The following is a 14,476-nucleotide window of genomic DNA, read 5'->3' on the forward strand; positions in this document are numbered from 1 at the left end:
ACAGATTAGGCAACTGGCTTTCAACACTGTCAGATCCAGATAGTATTTGACCAACACAATTAAAAGTGGAAAGCCCAACTGTTTGAGAGTAATTAAAATAAATGCCGATGTTATGATCCCTGCCCATGCACCCTGAGCTCTTCCCTATAGTGAAATTCACTAGAGTAAATATAAATCAAGAAATAACTACATGAAAAATAATCCAGATTTGTTTTGCTTAAATATATTTACCAATAATGCCACATGCTTTTATTATATGTTTTAGCAGGGTTTTCATTTTTTCCAGAAGTTATTGCAGTTGGTTCCATTAGACACTAAAAATCATGAACTCAATAAAGACACTGGATTTATGGCTCACTACAACAATCCGTAATCCAGTAACCATCCTGCAGAGGTGTTAACCGCACACTTCACCTTGAATGATTTCTTGCAACATGCATTAACTCCTTACACTTAACAATCCGTTCCACATTGTATTTAGCCGTGATACTCTGAGTGCCTTCCACAGACCTCAAGAAGAGCTCTGTGTAAGCTCAAAAGCTTGTCTATTTCACTAAGAGAAGTTGGTCCAGTAAAAGATATTACCTCCCCCACCTTGTCTCTGATTTCTTCCAGAAGGCATTGGCTGAAAAAGTTAATTTAGACAAACCTGGAAGCACCGATTCCAATTATTATTGGCTGGATAAGTTTTGCAGTGAATGTACACTTCAACTAAACTAAGCATTACATATAAGGTGTCAAATGCCAATATAAGAGTCAGGTCGCTGAACTGAGCAACAGTTCTGCAGATGTGCAAAGAGTGAAGCTTGTATTAACAGCTGTAGCAGCAAAGCTTGTTACTGAACAACCTATTAGTGGAAGCAGGCTGATTTCCAATCTAGTAGATTTTTTCTTTAATCCTATGTGCCAAATCCATATTCCAGGAAAATCTGACTCCATAGCTCTGTTTTGGTTTAATCCCTTATTTGGGCTTGCTCTGCATTTCTTATCTAATGAAAAGATCTTTCATTTCAAAATACTTAAAACGTAGCACTGCAAAGAGATGGCACAAAACTGGTGGTGATCCTGAACAGAGGTGAGATAGCTACTACATTCAGCATTTCTGGTAATGCAGGCCCAAAAGTAAATTAGTATTTTTTCTGGTTAGGTAAAGGGATCTGTGCAGCCAGAAAAGTAAGAGTTTTACAATTGTTATTAAGGGTCAATACAAATGACCACACCACCTACACAATTTCTCAAAAGAATACAGTCCCACTCAGCAGCACAAGTATCAACAACATATTACAAAATAAGAATGTAAGTGCCAGAGATGGTACAGCTGGGGGTGTATGTTACTGAGAAAAAGTCACTCTCTCTCACAGGCTCACAGCAGTTGCCCTGTAAATTAGCATTCTGAACTGCTGTGCAACAGCTGGATTTGATCCCTCACTTCCTGTGCCAGCAGAGAATAGGAGCAGCATAGTGAAGTGAGTAAACGCGGCCCTGGTGGGAGGGTAGCAGTCTGTATTGCCATCAGAGATGCCTTTATATAAAGTGTGCGTAGCATCAATGGCCTTCTAATGAGAGCCCCAACCAGCCTTCTTCATCTGGGAGCCCTGAGGGAAGACAGGGCATAAACTGGAGAGGGGGAAAACAAACAAACAGACAACAAATTATAAAACAACAAAAACATCTGTGCCTGTAAACAACATATCTCCTCAAAGACCTGTGGGTCGGATTCTCCAATGCCTCATACCCTGTGTAGTCCTTACACCTGTATAACATAGGTGCTAGATCAGAAAAATAGCATTTGACACCCACTGTGAACAAGTGTAAAAGACTACACCAGGTGGAATGCAGAGGAGACTTAGCCCTCCCCCTCTCCCCCATTGTATGTGTTAATCAAGAAAGAACAATCTGTTTCCCAGTATAAACACAAGTCAGTTTTGTTAAAGTAACTAAAATCCTGCTCAGACTGTCCTGCTAGCTCTCCGCTCTAGCATCGAAGTCCTGCCAGATACGGTCTTTCACAGATTCTCTCTACACCCTTATCTAGGAGACCCACAGGGCTGGAGTCAGCAATGGCTCTGACAGTATCAGAAGTTCGTATCCATGGCAATAGATACTAGCTACACTTTGTTATCTCAACAGTAAATAAGACAATTTGCTGAATAAATGTTATGCCCAATGTAAACTCTCCCCTCCCCACCCCCCAAAAAACCCAAACCCACTTCACTCAGTAACATGCCACTGCCCCATCCCTTGCTCCTCTAGCAGGAAGTCAGCAGCTTGAGTAGCAGCTTTTAAATGTTTCCTAGCTTGCCATAAAGAAAGCAGAGTAACTGTCTAGTGAAGCAGTCGGAGCTTTTGCTATTTCTTAGTTGTGTGGTATGTAGGTCTTGCATGAAATCAGCAGCCCCTTCCCAGACACCAACTGATCCTTGATGCCAGGGCTCAGAATCTGTGACCACTGAAGCAAGAGTTTAAACTATTTCCGTAGCACCCTCAGCTTCTTAGAATCCCAGAATGCCCTCTTCCCTCACCACAAGACACGAGTAACTGAGTGACTTCAACAGAAGTTACGAGGATGCTGCAGGGGTGATGAATAGGACTCGAGGTTTCTGAGACTATGCTCATTTGTCAGTCTTTCACTCCAACCACAGGAGAAGCCGAGTAAGGTAGCACTTTGCTCACTTAGTAGTCAGAAACAAAGCTAATACAGACTTAAGCAATGTCATCTCCTCCAGCATTGTTACCTCTTTCCTCTCCACGTCGGCTTGGATTTTCGCTTGAGTAACAGCAGCCTCCCGGAAGGAGGAGCTGGCCTGTTTAGCCTGTTCAATCAGGGTCTTCAGTTGCTGGGCTGTGTTCAGTAAGGAGTTGACCATCTCCTCCAGGTATAGCCAGCTCCGTTGCTCTGTCATCTCTAGTCCATTCACTACTGAGGGGGATATGGCTTTGGTGGGGGTAGTGGGTGGCACAGCCAGGGCAGGAAGGGACGTCAACACTGAATATTAAGAAAACAAAACAAAGCACACAGGATTGAAGTGTTTCAACTCCACAAGATGCTTCTTTTCATATCTCAGTCAGAAGTTCAATCTAACCAAGACCCAGTTAAACAAATAGAATCAAGCCTTCCAACAGAGCAGTGACAGAGGTGTGTAGTGATCCCTTGTGGAGCTTTCAAACTTGAGGGCTGAAGAACATATGCTCTTGAAAAACTTAACTCAGGGTGACAGAGAGGTCTGTAAAGCCTATGACTTATTAGGGGGAGGAATTAGCTACAGTGCTACTCTAGTAAAGCCTAATGCAGTCAACTTGACAGCTGAGCTTTTTGGAACCTAGGTAGGCATGGAAGACAGATTGGGGCCCTAGGAGAAGCACATTAATTGGCTGTTTCTGCTACAATGATCAGCAACAAAATAGTTAAGGTTGACATTTGTCATCTTTGAGTTTCACAGCTAGCTACATATTAAGATATATGTGTGTGGTGGTAGTAGTTCACGCTCACAGCTATTGTTTCAGGCTGTCTGCAAAACTCAAGACAACAAACTGCATTTGTTTACATCTGATTCACATTTCGGAGGATTGCTTCACAACCATGAGGGCTAGAAACATTTTTGTTTTTTGTTGTTGTTTTAAATGATAGCTTAGATTCCAGAACATAACTCTGCAGCATAATTCTGAGAAAAATCCCTGGCCACAAAATCCACAGGACCCTGAATATATTGAAAAGCTCTTTGAGGGATGACATTCCCATTCTGGAAAGTGTCACAATTCTTCTAGAAACCTTATGGAGGAGGATAAAGGTGCAACGAGACAGGCAGACTTGTATTGTAGCCAAAATATTCGAAATTGGAGCATGCTGAAAGTTAATCACCTACATTCATATTTAAGTACCTAAGCAAGGTCTGATTTTCAGAGATGCTCAGTTAATGTTGGTAGGAGTTGGGAGTATTCAGCTCCTCTGAAAATCAGGTCTCTTATTTAATTGCCTAAAATGGAAGAAGGTGACGAATATCAGAGATCCATACTTGAGAATGCTAGTCTGTAACTATGCCCTTCATAAAATGAGTTGAGCAGGGTCACATAGGATAGTGTGTATCTGTTCAGATCGCATACACTCTTGTTCCTAGCTTCACAGGTGGAGTCAGCCAAGTGAGCCACCGTAGCAGGAACAGGACGACAACAAGAGCCCTTCTAGCTTACGGAAGACACAGAGAAATGATTATCCTCATATTCTTATCAGCACTGGATAACTGGAAGGACAGGCAGGCCCGAATTGTAGGTTATAGTTTTATTTGTTATAAGCAGATGGGGCTGTGACCTGAGAAGTGCAATCATATGTCACAGAGCCATGAATAAGCAGGAGCAAATGCAACAGCCAGGACTATCCTTATTTGCCTTATTCTCACATGAAGCAATTAGTTAGGAGAGAGTTAAGGGTGACTGTGTTGCAGAGGAGTGCAGCCAACCCCTTCTCTCATTAAAAACATTTACACACACACACACACCCCTTCTACACCTTTTAAAAATATCCCTAAATGTAAGAACATCTGGAAACGAAGTTCAGGCAGTTAGGCAATTCCCCACTGCCACATATTCCTTCTTCACTCACTGTCATCTGAACTAACCCAAAGCAAAGCAGGGACCACAAATTCTTACGCATTGTTTTTGCAAGCGTTCATAATGTCAAACTGATTCATGTAACATGTGGGAGGCTGGTTGCACTAGCATTCACTGTAGCATGGAATGTTTAATCAAAATACACCGCTACCTCGATATAACGCGAATTCGGATATAACGCGGTAAAGCAGTGCTCCGGGGGGGCGCGGCTGCGCACTCCGGCGGATCAAAGCAAGTTCAATATAACACGGTTTCATCTATAACGCGGTAAGATTTTTTGGCTCCCGAGGACAGCGTTATATCGAGGTAGAGGTGTATGAGATTAATACAGAACGATGAACATTTAACAGACTATAGCTGCACCATCCCAAAATTTATATTCTAAATCTCTCTGGGAGTCTAATTATGGCTAAGTCAGACACACATGCTACAACAAAGGTGTATTAGAAAGAACAAAACATCACTCTTCTTTGCTCCTTGCCATGACTTTTTCATATTTACCATATTGCTAAAAAGGCCTACGAAGGAATTTAGCAAAACACCACCAACTTTCAAAATACATTAGCTATCCATATATGTATTCCTATTGTGTCAGTCACAGGAAGAGTATCTAGGAGTGTCAAAAATGGCCAAATGAACTGCAGTGATAAGATGAAAACTGAATTAATCCCAGATTTACAAGATAAACAGCCGCTCCTGCTATTAATCAGGCTGTGGATGGGGGGGCATCCAGTACTGAAATAAGTTTACTTTAACTGTTAAAACAAACACTATTCCACTGGTTCACTAAAGTTAGCTCGGAATGAACCATTCAGTGACATAAGATACCTTGCAATCCACAGCATCTGTGACGTGGCTGAGTGCACCCAGGAGCCTCATTTGCATCTCTTTAGATCCAATAACTTTCAGCACTGTCACAGATTTCTGGCTTCCTCTTCAGTTGGATACACTCCTGAATGCACTGTGCTGGTGAAGTCACCTTCACCGGGGAACCTTGCTGGAGCCGCTAACTGGCCTAGAAGAGACTGATTAAGTGCCCCCTTTGTTATATTGCACAGTTTCACAAATTGTGTTCTTCAACACATTCATCTCCCAGTGAAATCTTACTCAACTTGAGGAATCCTCCTTTTAGAATGAGTATCTAAAAATCCACCAAAAAAATGTCCTTACTCAATCAGATCTGTTAGCTATCAAAGTGTGGCAACACAATCTGGTACTCTATTTCAAGAATTTTTCCCTGTCAATATATTCACAAAGTCTCTTGCTGTTATGTTTGGCTATTAAGATGAAACAACCCATGGTGGCTAGGATTCACAGAACAAACAAACAAGCAGAGGCTTCAGTTTTAGCAGGCTAGTAATCCCCAGCATAGCTTGCCATTGCCAAAGCGGACACCTATGAGTATACTAGGCACAAAAAGCAAACGTAAATACTAGGGCTGTCAATTAATCGCAGTTAACTCACGTGATTAACTCAAACTTAATTGCGATTAATCGCACTATTAAACAATAGAATACCAATTGAAACGTATTAAATATTTTTGGATGTTTTCTACATTTTCAAATATATTGATTTCAGTTACAACACAGAATACAAAGTGTACTCACTTTAATTTTTATTACAAGTATTTGCACTGTAAAAAAACCAAAAGAAATAGTATTTTTCAATTCACCTAATACAAGTACTGTAGTGCAATCTCTTTATCATGAAAGTTGAACTTACAAATGTAGAATTATGTACAAAAAAATAACTGCATTCAAAAATAAAACAATGTAAAACTTTAGAGCCTACAAGTCCACTCAATCCTTCTTCAGCCAATCACTCAGACAAACAAGTTTGGTTACAATTTGCAGGAGATAATGCTGCCCGCTTCTTGTTTGCAATGTCACCTGAAAGTGAGAACAGGCGTTTGCATGGCACTTTTGTAACTGGCATTGCAAGGTATTTACGTGCCAGATATGTTATACATTTGTATGCCCCTTCATGCTTTGGCCACCATTCCAGAGGACATGCTTCCATGCTGATGATGCTCGTTAAAAAAATGCGTTAATTACATTTGTGACTGAACTCCTTGAGGAGAATTGTATGTCTCCTGTTCTGTTTTACCTGCATTCTGCCATATATTTTATGTTATAGCAGTCTTGGATGATGACCCAGCACATGTTCGTTTTAAGAACACTTTCACAGCAGATTTGACAAAATGCAAAGAAGGTACCAATGTGAGATTTCTAAAAATAGCTACAGCACTTGACCCAAGGTTTAAGAATCTGAAGTGCCTTCCAAAATCTGAGAGGGACGAGGTGTGGAGCATGCTTTCAGAAGACTTAAAAGAGCAACACTCAGATACGGAAACTACAGAACCCGAACTACCAAAAAAGAAAATCAACCTTCTGCTGGTGGCATCTGACTCAGATGATGAAAATGAACCTGTGTCAGTCCGCACTGCTTTGGATCGTTATCAAGCAGAACCCATCATCAGCATGGAAGCACATTCTCTGGAATGGTGGTTGAAGCATGAAGGGACATAAGAATCTTTAGCGCATCTAGCACGTAAATATCTTGAGGCGCCGGCTACCAACAGTGCCATGTGAACGCCTGTTCTCACTTTCAGGTGACATTATAAACAAGAAGTGGGCAGCATTATCTCCTGCAAATTGTAACCAAACTTGTTTGTCTGAGCGATTGGCTAAAGTAGGACTGAGTGGACTTGCAGGCTCTAAAATTTTACATTGTTTTATTTTTGAATGCTTTTTTTGTGTACATAATTCTACATTTGTAAGTTCTACTTTCATGATAAAGAGATTGCACTACAGTACTTGTATTAGGTGAATTGAAAAATACTATTTCTTTGGTTTTTTTACAGTGCAAATACTTGTAATAAAAAATAAAGTGAGTACACTTTGTATTCTGTGTTGTAACTGAAATCAATATATTTGAAAATGTAGAAAACATCCAAAAATATTTAATACGTTTCAATTGGTATTCTATTGCTTAACAGTGTGATTAATCGTGATTATTTTTTTTAATCGCTTGACAGCCCTAGTAAATACCATCATTGTTAAAAAACATACAATGGCAAATTTATACACTAGTGACAGAAGCATTTCTACAAATACCATTGGTCGCAGAGCAATGTCCAACACAGCTGGAAATAATAGTGTTAAGGACATAATAACGGTGTTTTCAATTCCCACCACTGTCTGATGATAGCCTTTGAGAAGGGTCAGAATAAAATTTCTCTCCCTACCGAGTTTGTCTCTCCATTTGGCATAGGCAGATCCTCATCTACCTCCTGCATGATGAATACACCTGAATGTAACAGTGCTTTCAGTAACAACTTCAGGCTAAGTCTTCATCTAGTGCTGCAGCATTGTGAAGGTTAGCTCATCTCTGAAGAGAGTGTTTGTCAGAGTAAATGCTGCTGCAGGGTACAAAATATTGTTTTCATTAAAATGGTGGCTACCAGCTCTAGAGTTATGATAGAAAGCTTACTACGGGGGAAGTTCTTGAAAATAAAGCAACACACCAGGACTGAAATCTTCAAAGCATCTAAAGGATCTGGATGTACAATTCCCTGTAACTTTAATGGGAACTGGACTTTGAAAAACTCGGCGTAGGTATTTGGAATCATAGGGATATTGTCATTAGATACTAACAGTTCTCTTCAGGTTGTCAGGCTGAAGAGGTGAAAGCAAAGGTGAAAGCAAAGCCAGGGAAAACAGTCTTTGTCCTCTTTTGCTTCAGACTGGGAAAACAGAACTTAGCACAGTGGAACCTAGCTATAAGAAACTCAAATACATGAAACACCATTTATAGGTCCCAATTCAGGAAAGCATTCCTGTCCATTTTACGCATGGGCTTATGCCCTAAGCCAGGGGTTCTCAAACAGGGGGTCGCGAGGTTATTACATGGGGGGTCGCGAGCTGTCAGCCTCCACCCCAAACCCCGCTTTGCTTCCAGCATTTATAATGGTGTTAAATTTATAAAAAAGTATTTTTAATTTATTAGGGGGGTTGCACTCAGAGGCTTGCTGTGTGAAAGGGGTCACCAGCACAAAAGTTTGAGAACCACTGCCCCAAACACATACTTCAAAGTAAACACAAGCTTAAATGCTGTCCTGAATAGGGATGGGTTTATGTGCTTTCCTGAACTGGGGCTGTACTGAAGTAAACTGAAAGTCCTCAATTGCTTCAGTAAACTGCAGCAATGTGTGAAATGCAGTTTTGATTGTAGTGAACCTCGGCTTAGTGAAGTTCTTGTCAAGAAGTGATTTCACTGCATCGAATACTGAATATTCAGTAAGTCAGGGATTGAAATAAATGTAATAACATGTTAGCAATTTTCAGGTCATAATTTATCACTTGATATACAAACAGCAAGAGCAAGACAAATCTTGTCATGAATTTAGACGAGATTAGTACTTCCCGAAAACCAGAAGTAGCCAACTGTATGATACGGTATGTTGGACAGGTGACCTTTACTGACAGGTAGCACTGTGAGTGTAGGAACATGAAGCAGATAACTGACATTTTGCCCTAAAGCGCTTATTAAGACAGTAAATTAAACAGATGTTTGCACACTATAATCACAGTACTATTTGTATTTAGAGATAGAAAGGAGACCTGCCCTCTTTCATAAGAGATTGTTTGCCAACAACTTCTTCCAATGCTGGATTTTCTACACAATAAGGACTTACAGTTTGACATTTGATAACACTATCTAATAGGAAGTATTTGTGCTCTCTCAGTGTTAGCATAAGACTCGGTAAATGCCAGTCAGTCAATGTTTACAAACTTCATTCACTTCCTTTGTGAAAAGACCAATATTTAATCAATAGACTCAAGCCCTGAAAGAGAAGCAAAGATTTAAATTTTATTTTTGACAGAGCAGAAATTTATCGCATTGCTCCACCCGGTAGTGCAAAGTGAAGCTATAAAATGTCATATGCTACTTCGGGATTAAAGAGAATCAAAATCTGTCTGGAAAGATGTATTAAAAAGTTATCCCAATGCACACAAGTTAGCCATGTAACTGAATCATTTCGCAGTTAACAAAAATTCTCACATGCTTACAAACCGATCAGCAGAGGCCTAGCCTCACTTTAAAAATATTGTTATTGTAATATCTTGTATTACAGGCCACAACTCCAAAACAAGTGAATACAGGCATTGCAGACATGCTTCCTGTCCTGAAATATCTGTGCCATCACACTGTGCCAAAGCCAAACTTCTGTCAAAACAGAAAGCAAATATTGAAGAATATGAGTGGCCTAGTAATTATGTTATCAAATCTTTGCTTTGTAACGTGGACTTCAATTTATCTGATAAAAGCACTAAAAAATAGAAAGGCCTGATGAGGGTTAAAAAGGGAAGAGGAAATTAATTTTTCCTTCTGGCTTACAAGCTGCCCAGCTCATTTCTGTATTTACATATCCATTTCTTGGAACATAAGAGAATTAATAAAAGGGCTTAAAAACTGTTCACCTTCAGCTCCCGACTGTCAATAACCTCAGCATTTCATTAGATGCCACATGAATACACATTCATTCGACTCCTTCCTGAATGGCTTCATAGAATCAGAAATTAGAGAAGCAAAAGGCCCATTAGGACATCTAATGCAGCAACCAGCCAGAGCAGAGTACTTGCCTACTCTATGCTTGTTGTCCAACTTCATTTTAAAGCAGTGGCCCCCAAACTTTTCAGGGTAGTGCCCCCCTTACTCCTGTCTGCACTCCATGACTGCCAGGGGCGTGGGGAGGAACTGGACATGGACAGGGGTAAGGGGGCTGGAGCTGGGGCTGGGAACGGAGACTTGGACAGGGGCTGAGGCGGCCAGGCTGTGGTGGAGGCTAGCAGCTGCGGCCAAGGCCGGGGGCTGAGCAGGGTTGGTGGCTCTCCCTCCCCGTCCCCCATGGGGGCTGGCCCAGGCCCTGCTGTGCTGTGTCCCCCCAAACGGTCCTCTGTGACCCCCTGGGGGGGGGGAAAGATGTCCCACAATTTGGGGACCGCTGTTTTAAAGGGACACCATGAACTTAGAACAACCCAACACTTCTGTCTGTTACAAGTGACATGTAAAATTAAGTGGAAGAGATCAGTATTAGAGACCACTCCTTATACCTGAATGTAAAAGTTAACTTAATGTTGTATTAATGTTGCAGCAAATAATTATATAAAGCGTTCAGAAACCCACTGAGCATGCTTAGATGTGATTTCTCAATTGCTTATTAATTTTGGTTTTAAATTGCACCCATCCAAACCTACCATAGGCTATAGACTAGTTAGAAGGAGGATGAAGGGCATAGTTGTGGGAGTCAGGCATTCTGGGTTCTTAGTCCTGGTTCTGCCACTAATTTGTCATGTGACTGGACAAGTCATTTAAACACAGTTTTCCACATCTATAGAATTATAACACTTTCCGAGCTCATAGGGTATTGTAAGCAGGGCCGGCTCTGGCTTTTTTGCCGCCCCAGGTGGGGGGGGAGGGCGGCCGGAGCCCCGGGGGGAGGGCGCCGGGGGGGAGGGCGGCCAGAGCGCCGGGGGCAGGGCGGCGAGCCCCGGCCGGGGCTCGGCTCTCCCCCCGGCGGCCAGAGCGCAGGGGGCAGGGCGGCGAGAGGGCGGGCTCGCCGCTCTCCCCCCAGTGGCCGGGGGGAGGGCGCCGCGGGGGAGGGCGGCCAGAGCGCCGGGGGGAGGGCGGCGAGCCCGGCCGTGGCCCCGCTCTCCCCGGCGGCCGGAGCGCCGCGCCGCCCCCCTCCAGGTGCCTCCCCAAGCACAAGCTTGGTGGGCTGGTGCCTGGAGCCGGCCCTGATTGTAAGGGTTATTTGTTTGTAAAATGCTTTAAGGTACTCAGAGGAAAGGCACAATAGAAAAGTGCAAAGTGCTATTACACGTTTCCCAGTTACAGGAAAAATGGCTGAAGTTTGAGACGGGGGCCAGACTTTTAAACAATAAATTTAAATTCACCTTTCAATGAAAGATATCAACCACTTATTCCAATGGAAATTTGCATTCCAGTGATCAATATACTCCTTACCAATTCTTATGCAGAATGGCTCTATGGAACCCTATGGGCCCGTTCCTGCTCCCACTGAAGCCTGGTCTCAGCTGGGGCCTCTAGATGCTACTGCAATATATATAAATAGCGGCAGCATATCTCCCCTTAATTTCAATAGGCACAAGCTCTATGAGCATAAAGCGTTTTGCCAACATTTAGTGACTAAGCTCTTTCTTGAAATCCCACCATGTACACAGCTTTTCCACAATACCTATCAATGATAAGCCACACTAAAATTAATATATTAGAAAAACTTCCACTGAAGTGTAGGACACACAGCATCTGTAAGATGCCACCTTACTTGTCAGTACAATCAGGATCTACATATTCAATTATTTTCAAACCAAGATCTGTCCCAGCAACGAGAACAGGAATCCAAGAGTCATAAACATTGTGAAGGAGGGATATGTTTAGATCACATAAAAAATTTTGCCATTCTTTCAGACAGATACTTTTAAGCAGTACAGATGGAAAGTTGTTTTGCTAATACAGTGTAATTCTGTTTAAACAAAGACTGGTTAAGTTTCTTGATAGATAACCAAAGTATGGATTCTTGTGCTATCTACTTTACCAGAACTCTTCTGTACTGATTATTGGAACTGGTAAGACAAAACATTGCAGTTCATAAGATTTGTGCTAATTTTTGGAACTAATAAGTAGAAAATAAATCTTTTTTTCTGTACAAAATACTATAATCACATTGACTTCAGATGACAAATACACCTCTACCTCGATATAACGCTGTCCTCGGGAGCCAAAAAAAATCTTACTGTGTTATAGGTGAAACCGCGTTATATCGAACTTTTTTGATCCACCGGAGTGCGCAGCCCCCCAGAGCACTGCTTTACCATGTTATATCCGAATTTGTGTTATATCGGGTCACGTTATATTGGGGTAGAGGTGTATATAAATGGCACAAGTCAGTCATATTCAGATCTTATCCTACATCCACTAAAAAAATCATTGCTATGCTGGCATCGGGTCATTAGTGCTGTATGGAAGGACCCTAGTACCTATGCATTATATTGCACTGAGTGCACTAGAGAATACACATTTTGGGGAAATAAAAGGTTATCAGCCAAGAATTTAGACTTTATACCTAGAAAACGTATGCTGCTCCCAATCTGCATAGTTGCAATGTTTTGGAAATAGCTCTTCCTCTTTCAAATCCAGTAAACACCTTCCCCAGTCTTCAGATATATCACAAAACCTGTCAGTTGCCATTCCTGAGGGACTGGTTAAAAGGCACTAAGTGCATCACAGTTACCAATCTGTGTAACTCCCAGTTTGCTTTTGACAGGTTGAGCTTTTCTTGACAGGTTGACTATGTGTCAAGTTTTACTGAATCAAATTGCTGTTTTACAACTGCTGTTTTGGTGCAGAAGATAGCTTGTGAGGCAAACAAGGAGATACTCCCCATTCCTTTAGAAGGAATCCTTCATACAAGCACCGCTCTCCTTCCATGTGGAAGGAGAGGGTCAGCTACCTCTGCTATACTGTCTCTAACATGTCTCACCTACAACTCCAGAGTCTGTAAAGCCCTCGCTGTGCATTCTGTGATTGATGCTGGGAAAGGGGATGGAGACACGCTGACCAGAGGAATAGGAGCGGACAGCAGATGCACTTTGTCCACTGCCCAGACTTGGAGAAATCAAGTGAAAATAATACATCCCTGAGTCTGTATGAACTTTTTGATGTGGTTACTGCAGCTAAAGGAAACCCTAGCAGCATGACTCCCACAATTCCAGGGAGCCGGGAGGGGGATCTTAAAAGGGGTCATACTCAGTGCAGAGGGAATGATCTGGGCCAGTGTTTTTCTTCTTAGAAGTCAGAAGGCACAGCATAGTTTCACTGAGCAATAAGCATGAACTACTCTACATTTAGGCGGCACAAGGCCTATTCTTAAGCAATAATACTGTTATTTTCCTTTCTCCCAATGGAAAGCAATCCCAGTCCAGTGAACATCAATGAAATTGAAAGCAGTGTCCCAATCTATCACTTTCAAAAACACCTATTTATCAGTTATGTAGGATTTTTTGGGGTGCCTCTTTCAACAAAGAAGACATTAAAGTGTGCAATATTGTTATAGCCCTGTCAGTACCAGGATATTAGAGAGATAAGGTGAGTGAGGCACAAGCTTTCAAGTTTACACAGAGCTCTTCTTTAGGTATTTATGTAAGTTCGAAAGCTTCTCTCTCTCACCAATAGAAGTTGGTCCAATAAAAGATATTACCTCCCCCATGTTGTCTGTCTCGGACATTAAAGGTTAGATTTTCAGAAGAGGCAGAGCAGGGGCATGCACCTGTTATGCCTGCAAAACTCAAGTTTAGGTGTGTGCTTTTTTTGAGGGAAAAATCTACTGTGCTCTCTTTTTAAAGTTTGATTCTAATGTTCTGTCCACACTACAACTTTCAAGCCCAGTTAAGGAAACCAGCACAGTTTAAAAGAGAGCTGCACAATAAGTTTTTACAAAACTATTTTTGAACTCTGACCGGGGAGACAGTCTAACACAACGCAGTTGTCATGTGGAAAGAGCTTTGTAGCATTTGCTGCAGAACTCCACCAGTTCTCCCCAAAACTTCCACAATACACAGTAAGATACCAACAAAGGTTACATCTCTTTCCAAACCAGGAAGTACGTACACACAACTTTGGCAAGACTGCACATTCCATGTAATGCAGTTATGTAAACTTTCTGAGATAAAATGTATTAATCCTACAGAAAAAAATATACAGCAAAATAGACAACAAAAAAGCAAACCACCTTATCCTCAACTTTGTTAAGTCACTAAATGCCTGATTTACATCTGGCACCTTTATT

The 14,476-nt window shown here is 41.7% G+C and overlaps 1 protein-coding gene across 3 annotated transcripts in view; it reads right to left on the minus strand.

Moving 5' to 3' along the window:
• Positions 1-14,476, minus strand: part of DEAF1 (DEAF1 transcription factor) — a 45,490-nt gene that overhangs the window by 16,064 nt on the left and 14,950 nt on the right. For all 3 annotated transcript variants that reach the window (XM_065402709.1, XM_065402708.1, XM_065402710.1), the window contains one exon: positions 2,736-2,986. In XM_065402709.1, the coding sequence (XP_065258781.1) occupies positions 2,736-2,986 (251 nt within the window). The remainder of the gene's footprint in view (positions 1-2,735; positions 2,987-14,476) is intronic.

This window comes from Emys orbicularis, chromosome 4 (assembly GCF_028017835.1).
Source record: "Emys orbicularis isolate rEmyOrb1 chromosome 4, rEmyOrb1.hap1, whole genome shotgun sequence".
NCBI classification, from domain to species: domain Eukaryota; kingdom Metazoa; phylum Chordata; order Testudines; family Emydidae; genus Emys; species Emys orbicularis.